This window comes from Mesocricetus auratus, unplaced genomic scaffold (genome assembly GCF_017639785.1).
Source record: "Mesocricetus auratus isolate SY011 unplaced genomic scaffold, BCM_Maur_2.0 Super-Scaffold_100013, whole genome shotgun sequence".
NCBI classification, from domain to species: Eukaryota; Metazoa; Chordata; class Mammalia; order Rodentia; family Cricetidae; genus Mesocricetus; species Mesocricetus auratus.
In genome coordinates, this window is record NW_024429196.1 from 45,076,956 (window position 1) to 45,085,546 (window position 8,591).

The 8,591-nt window shown below is 39.1% G+C and overlaps 1 protein-coding gene across 1 annotated transcript; it reads right to left on the reverse strand.

Moving 5' to 3' along the window:
- Positions 1 to 265: 265 nt before the first annotated feature.
- On the reverse strand, positions 266 to 1,216 carry LOC101824590 (olfactory receptor 2B2-like). Its single transcript, XM_005086694.3, has one exon. The coding sequence runs from the start codon at positions 1,214 to 1,216 to the stop codon at positions 266 to 268; it is 951 nt and encodes a 316-aa protein (XP_005086751.3).
- Between the last annotated feature and the right edge of the window lie 7,375 nt (positions 1,217 to 8,591).

Consider the following 8,591-nt stretch of genomic DNA (forward strand, 5'->3'; position numbering starts at 1 on the left):
ATATTTTATACAGGGAGGTGCCAATTCCCTCATGAAAAGCAAAAATGATATAAAACCTGAAAGTATAAAGCTTGTAAGGTTAGCAGTTTTGAATGTTCATAAAAGGTCACTTTTCAGGGCATGTTAAATTAATGTATATGGAAAGTAGAACAGTAATACAAGTTTTTGTCTTTAAAATTTTGAGAGGATACTCATAATAGTTTGATGGGGTAAAAAAAACAATAAAATTTATTAGGCTGTAAAGCTTGTACTAATAGGGTTATATTTAGTATTCCTTATTTGTGACTAAGCAAACCCTTGCCATCAACCTCATAAATGCACACTTTACCTCTTTGTTCCTCAGTGTGTAGATGAGGGGGTTGAGCATAGGGGTGATGATCCCATAAAAGAGGGACAGCATTTTTCCCCGGTCCTTGGAGGAAGGGGACGGGGGCTGCAGATACATGTAGATGGCAGTACCATAAAAAAGTACCACGACAATTAGATGGGAGCCACATGTCCCAAATGCCTTTCGCCGACCTTCAGCTGACCTGATTCTCAACACTGCTTGAACAATAAAAGTATATGATATGAGGATGAGAGTCACAGGTATTAAAAGGAAGACAATACTTATAAAAAATTGTTCAGCTTCAATAGCTGTAGTATCCACACAGGACAACCTGAGCAGGGCAGGGATCTCACAAAGGAAATGATCCACTTTATTGTGACCACACCGTGGCATCTGAAGGGTCCACGTAGACTGCAATACTGAGTTGGTGAAGCCACTGATCCAGCATGCAGCCGCCAGGTGGAGGCAGCGCCTTTGGTGCATGATGACTGAGTAATGGAGAGGCCTACAGATGGCTACAAACCTGTCAAAGGACATGACACCCAGGAGAAGACATTCTGTGCAACCCAAGGCCAGGAAAATGAAAAGCTGGGCCACGCAGCCACCGTAGCTGATCACCTTCTGGGCACTGCATATGTTGATGAGCATCTGTGGGACTGTGCTCGTGGTGTAGCACAGGTCCAGCAGGGACAGGTTAGTGAGGAAAAAGTACATGGGGGTGTGGAGTTTGGCATCCAGGCGGGACACCAGAATTATCATCATATTCCCAAAGATGGTCAAGATATAGGACACCAGAAACACCACAAAGAGTGGCAGCTCCAGCCATGGCCGATCTGAAAACCCTAAGAGAATGAACTCCCCTGGGATGCTCTCATTTGCCAGATTCATGGTAAATGGTACAGACTCCGTGTCCCTGGAACACAAATTGGGGTTAGAAAGCCAGTGAACATGCTTATTGGCTGCATCAATTAGTTATGAAGTGATGATGCCACAGTACTTCATCCATTGACAAACTGATCCTGTTAGTGTGAAAAAATGTATTGACAAAAGGTGAAGTGTCTGCCAAACCTTTCAGAGGAGTTTAAGGATTCACAACAGATTATGGCAAAGTGATTTTAAGTAGGCAGCACTGCATCAGTTTCTACAGTCACAGAGCTGCTCCTTTGGTGTTTTGCTGTTCAGTGGATGGGTCTTTCTGGAGTCTTTCTCCCTGGGTAAATGCTGTTGGGGAGAGGGATATAGGTATTGTTCCTGTTATTTGAATTCACTTAAATTTCTCCTCAGAATCAGTGAGAGTGTCTGCTTGTAGGCATTTGTTGGAATTATTTATGTTACAACCCTAACAGTCAGCTTCAATCCCAGGAGTCAAGGAAATGCATCCCAAGGATGGGTGTTATCTTTTGTTTCAACTGACAGTGATTGGTCCACAGTAGCACAGCTGCTCAGCCACATGTGTCAAAATGCTGAGATACTTTGGGAGGAGGGTAGTCACAATCCTAAGTATCTTGGAAGTAGTCAGATAACAACCACACTATCTACAAAGTATGTATCCCAAAGAATATCCACAAGAAACTAGGTTTTCAAACCTACTTTATCAATATGAAAATTTATTTAGTACAATTTTATATGCAGTCATTAAAATATTAGCTATTAGCATTGGTTTTTTTCCTCCACTTATTCTAAAACATTCGGTTCCCCTCATCTATTAGTGATTTAGACAAAGAAGACAGAAAATAAGGTTTCAATGTATTCTCATCTGTGTGTCTGCTTGCTAGTTTGTGCACCCACACCACAGCACATATATGACAGTCACAGGACACCTTGGTTGAGACAGAATTTCTCTTTTGTTGTTCATGTTGCATATGGCATCTGGAGGGCCAGCTAGTCTATCTGTCTCTCATCTCACTGGAAGCACTGGCATTTTGAAGAGTACCATGTGCTCAGCCTAATGTGGTTTCTGTGGTTTTGAAATCAGGTCATCAAGTCTGTGTGATGAGGCATTTATCTGCTAAGCCATTTTCTCGGTACCTCAGGATAGTTTAGTTTAGTTTTTGTTTGTTTGTTGAGGCATGATCCCACGTATCCCAGGCTGTCCTCAAACTCACTCACATTTCCTTTCCTGTGACACCTCATTATTTTATGCTCTCCCAAAGTGCCTCATATCTTTATTAGAGGGTCTTTCAAATATATTTTTCTAAACTATATAGAAAAACAATAGGAATCTTCTTTCCCAGCATACAATTAATAAGGGAAAGTTTTACATAAAGTTTACTCTTTAAAAAGATGAACCCTGAAGGCAGAGGCTTGGTTTATGCCCCTCTAACTTAGGTTACTTTCCCGAGAGCTGAGATCTGCTTGAGCAGCAAGCAGAAGGGAAGCTGACCTGCTGTGAAAGCCACTGAGATGACAATGTCATCTAATGCTCAGATCCTGATATGAGGTTATTTAGACTTTTCTTATATATTGCACTTACCTCTAATTTAAGCATGAGAGACAGAAAACAATTGTTTTCACTTCCATAACATCTGGCTATCAAACAGAATTAATTTAAAGGCACAAGCACAATACCACCTCCTTGTAATTCTTAGTCATATACTTGTTCAGGTGAAATGGACTGAAGTTCTCTAGCTCTGCTTGCTGGGAGTCCTGAGGTCTCCAGTCAGAGCCAGCTGGAAGGTGAGCAGGGTGCATGGGTGATGCCCACAAAACGTATCATGTCCACTACACCTCAGGAAGCTAATCACTAGTTTTTTAAACAGATATTTTCTGATTGGTTGTAAAAAAATGGGTAAAAATACATTTTCGGCCAAATACTGCTTTTGGCCTCTGGTAAAAATCTCATCGATGTTCAGTCTTCCTTTATAGCGTTCACTAGGGGCTAACCAACCTCTTGGTCCAATGGAAGACAGGGAGGAGATCTGCAAAGGGACCTTACTCTTTCATGGTTGTTTGGTTCAGGATAAACCTTTCTCCAGGGATCAAACTCATAACTGTGCAACAAACACTACAGCAGTGACGATGGGGAGCAACAACAATGAAAGTCTTCACAACTAAAAACTGAATTTTGTTCCCAGCAGGCCTTTTCTACACTTGTAAACTAGAACTCAATGGGTTCTATGAGGTTATTTGATTTTTTCTGCTCTTTTTCCATTTCCTTTCCTTTTGTTTTTGAGACAAGGTCAGGATATATAGTCCACGCTGTTCTAAATGTCAAGATCCCTCTGGCTCAGTCTTCCAAGTGTATGGATTACAGGTGTGTGTCACCTCATGGATTCACAGGTGTGTCACCTCATGGATTCACAGGTGTGTGTCACCTCATGGATTCACAGGTGTGTGTCACCTCATGGATTCACAGGTGTGTTTCACCACATGGATTCACAGGTGTGTGTCTCCTCATGGATTCACAGGTGTGTGTCCAGATCTGTCTTCTTGACAGACAGACAGTCAGATCTGTCAAGAAGGAGATAATTCATTTTGTGCTCCCCAAGATGCCTTTGATTTCCACATCAGTAAGAAACCAGTATTTAACCAATCTTTTTAAAATATTTATCAAATTTATCTATATTTCAATAAGAAATTTTTGAAAACATATGTTTATATCTAGAGTATTTTTATTTCATGGGATTATTTTTTCTAAATTAAGTTATATTAGAGGATTATATATGGCCTGTTCAATTGTTTTGTTTAAAATCAATCTGCTATATATTATTCAGTTCAACCAGAATACAGAATACAGTGTATTTACATTTTTTGTTATGTGCAGGTTCACTGCAATTTATTTTTAAGGTCCATAGATTTAGAAGTCATGCTTATAAGTATAAAAAACAAAAACCCTAAACTTTCACTAAGTTTGGATAAAAAATTCAATAAACTAATAAATTAAAAGAAAAAATGACAGAGGGATGAAGAGTAGCCAGTTTGGGGAAGAGCACACCCAAGCAATCAATGTAAGAAAAACAGCCTCCAATTATCCAGGAAATCTATGTGATAGAAATGATAAAACTATATATTCTCATAAAATTTTAAAAGGAGATCTGAGTGTTGTAGGCTTTCTGACAAGAAATAAGAAATTAGTTTCTTCCACCTATTTTCTCATTTAATTAGTTTTTGAGAGTTTCATATACATGTTTTGGTCATATATACCCTATTCCAAACTCCTCCACATCCATCTCAGTTTGACAACCCACTTAACTGTATCCTCACATTTTATTTAAACCGTTCAAGTCCAATTTGTGCAGCCCATATATTATTCTTGGATGTGTGGCCTTCACTGGAGGATGGTCACCTCACAAGGGGCTGCACCCTTACATAATGCTGACTCTCCCTCTTCCAGAAGCTATTCATTGACAACAGATCTTTAGCTAGGGATGGGACATAGTGTGTGCCTCCCTCCCCATGTTGGAATTTTGTCTGGCTTCATTCAGTTTCTGCACGCTGTCTCAACCACCATGAATTCATATGTATAAATCTTCTGCTGTATGCAGAAAACACTGTTTCTTTTGGTTCTTAAAATATGTCAACCCCATCATCGGCAATGTTCCCAGAGCCTTGAGTAGATGAATTGTGGTGTAAATGTCCCGTTTAGTGCTGAGCATTCTACCATCTCTGCTTTCTGTACCTTGACCACTTGTGAGTCTCTATGTTAGTCTCCACCTACTTAAAAAAAAGAGCTCCTCTAATGAGGGTTGAGAAATGCACTACTCTATGGTCCAATTATAAGTCATTAGGAGTTTGTTTAATAGTGTGCACATTTAGCAGAGTAATAGAAGTTTATTCCCTAGAGGACCTGTATAGCCACAAATTCTTGATCATGATAACAGGGTTAGATATGAGTTTCAATGTATGGAGCTCATCTGAAACCCAATCAAAACTTGGTTGGTTACTCCCATGATATTCATGTCATTATTGCACATCCAGCTGTGTCTTGATGGCCAATCATTGTATCTCTCAGGAGTCACAGCTAGGCAAGATAAATGATTATTTTTTTCTTCTGGTAGCGTGCATATCCTCTTCTAGAACTATGAAAGCTAGCTAATAGGGATGAACCTTCTAGATAATTACTAGCTTGATTTCTCCATGTTCCATGACTCAAAAGTGTGTGATGCCTTAGAAATGGGGTCGTATTCTCAGGTTTTGAAGAGCAACCAAAAGCTTTGGAAATAGCCTGTAATAGTTGGGAATTTCTGGAACTTCATTGGCCAACCACTAAAAAAGTGGCAATCCATTGTTGCCATTGTATGTTTGATAGGTGCATTTTTGCACTGTTTTGGGTAACTCTAATTAAACTCTTTATATACATGTATGTGTTTATTTTAGAAAGCTTTTGCTGCTTTCAATAGGACTTTTCCAAAATGTCTTTAGTGTTAGTTATCCTTCCCTATGTTCCTTCCCCTATCTTTTCCTCTCACCCTGTCCTTAACCCTTCCTGTACCATTATTCACCTCTAATACTCTATGCCATGGTTTTTTATTTCCTTTTCCTTGAAATCCACCCTCCCATGGTCCCATATCAATTTCTGACCTTAGTGATATTCCCAATGGAGCACACATATCTGAAGATTCAAAGCTAACATTGAGAAATGAAAGCATAGGATATTTGATTTGTGTGTATGTGTATTTGGGTTATCTCATTCGGAATGCTTATTTTCAGCTTCATCATTTACCTGTGAAACTCATGACTTCTTAAGAGCTATATAATATTTTGCTATATAAATTTACCATACTTTAATTATTGGTTCATCATTGCTAGATATCTAGACTGTTTCCAATTCCTAGCTATTGTGACTAAAGCAGCAATAAACACATAATGGCAGGTATCTGTGTAACAGTAGACAGGATCCTTTGGGTCCCTTACTATGGACAGTGTGATAGTTCTATTACTTGACTTTTGAGGACCCTCTGCTTTGCTTTCCAGAGTGCCACACCAGTTTGTTCTCCCACCAGCAGAAAACAAGTATTTCTCTTTTCCTACACCCATGCCAGGGGTTGTTGTCTTTTTTCTTGAGGAAGGAATTGTCTTAGCTATTTTAGTTGGAGTAGGATGGAATTTCTTTTTTTTTTTTTTTTTTTTTTTTTTGGTTTTTCGAGACAGGGTTTCTCTGTAGCTTTGGAGGCTGTCCTGGAACTCACTTTGTAGACCAGGCTGGCCTCGAACTCACAGAGATATGCCTGCCTCTGCCTCCCGAGTGCTGGGATTAAAGGCGTGCGCCACCAATGCCCGGCTGGGATGGAATTTCAAAGCAGTTTTAATTTACATTTCCCTGGTAGCTAGGAATGTTGAACATTTACAAATATGTTTCTCATCCATTTTTGAGAGCTCTTTGTTCAGGCCCATGACCCATTTTTAACTTGGCATATTTATTTTCTTGATGTTTAGTGTGGTTCTTTTGTAGTTGTTATTCTTTTTATATCCTAGATACTAACCCTTTGTGAGATGTATAGAAAAATATTGTCCCATTTTGTAGGTTTCATCTTCACTTGAGTGATGGTGTCTTTTGCTGTATAGAAAGTTTTAGTTTCATGAGGCCCCATTTATTAATTTTTGGTTTTAATGCCCAAACTATCAGGGTTCTATTCATAAAGTTCTTTCCTGTTTCAGTAAGTTCAGACATATTACCTATTGTGAGTTAGGGTATTGGGTCTTACGTTGATCTGTTTGGGATTGAGTTTAGTGAATGCTTAGAGATAAGATCTAGTTTCTTTTTTTTTTAACTTATTCCTATCCAGTTTGATCAGCATCATGGTAGAAGGTATTATCTTTTTCCAATGTGTATTGCCTGCTTCTTTGTGAAGAAACATGTCACTGTAGGTGTGTGTCTTCATTTTTATTGTACTAATCAACAGGTATGCTTTTATACTAATACTATGCTGTTCTTTTTACTATAACTCTGTAGTATAACTTGAAATCTGGCATGATGATTCCTCCAATATCTCTTTTATTGCTCATGATTGTTTTCCTTGTTCTTTGTCTTTTGTATTTCCATACAAAATAAGATATTTTTTAATTCTGTGAAGAATTGCATTGGAATTGTGATGGTGGTTGAGTTGGAAATGCTTTTGGCAGGATGGCCATTTTCACATTGCTATTTCTATGAATTCATGAGCAGGGCAGTTCTTTCCCTTCTGTTATCTTCTTCAATTTCTGTTTTCAGTGTTTTAAAACTTTCATTGTTGTCTTAGGGTTTCGATTACTGTGAAGAGATACCATGAGCACAGCAACTCTTATGATAGAAAACATTTAATTGTGGTGACTTACTTACAATTCAGAGTTTCATGACAGCATGCAGGCAGGTATGGTTCTGGAGAAGTAGTTGAGAGTCCTATATCTTGCAGGCAACAGAAAGTGGTCTCAGACACTGGGTGGTATCTTGAGCATATATCAGAATTCCAAGCAGGCCTCCATAGCTAATGACACACTTCCTCCAAGGCCACACCTTCCAAAAGCGTCACTCTCTTTGGGGGCCTTTTTCTTTCAAACAACTACATGCCATCTTCTGGCTCTGAAAGGTTTGTAGCCATATCATAATGCAAAAATGTATTCAGTTAAATCTCAAAAGACCCATAGTCTGTAACAGTCTTAAACTTATTTAAAAGTATAAAGTTCAAAGTCTCTTTTGAGATTCATGCAATCTCTAATTTATGATGCCCTAGAAAATCAAAATAAACAAGCAGGTGGCATACTTCCAACATATAATGCACAGGATATACATTACCATTCTAAAACAAATGGAAGGGAACATAGTGAGGAAATACTGAACCAAAGTAAGACCAAAAACCAGCTGGGCAAACTGCAAACTCTACATCTCTAAGTCTGATCTCAAAACACTAGTCAGATCTTCAAACACACTTCTTTTCTCTTGAGCCAGTTCCACTCCCTGTTAGCAGCTCTCCTCAGCAGGTATCACACAACTCTGGCATTTCCAACATCTTGGGGTCTCTAAGGCAATCTAGGCTTCAATTTCATAGCTTCATGCAAGGTACTCTTTATGTCTCCATTCAGGGACACCCCTTACACATGCCTCAGAGGCTTTCCTTAGTAGTGGAGCCAGTCCAGACCCATGTGGCCAAAGCTGCCAAGTTGTGCTGCCTATTCAGCCTGGAACATGGCCCCTCATTGGACTACATCTTCACCAATTTTCTGTTTTCCATGGTTCCTTCACTACCTAGAATTGGCCATCCTGAAACTGCATCTGTAGACCAGGATGGCCTTGACCTCAAAGATCTTTCAATTACATCTTCGCCAATTTTCTGTTTTCAATAGTTGC

Bases quoted from the DNA above. Each gene is read 5' to 3' on its own strand.
- LOC101824590 (XM_005086694.3), bottom strand. From the start codon at position 1,216: ATGAATCTGGCAAATGAGAGCATCCCAGGGGAGTTCATTCTCTTAGGG.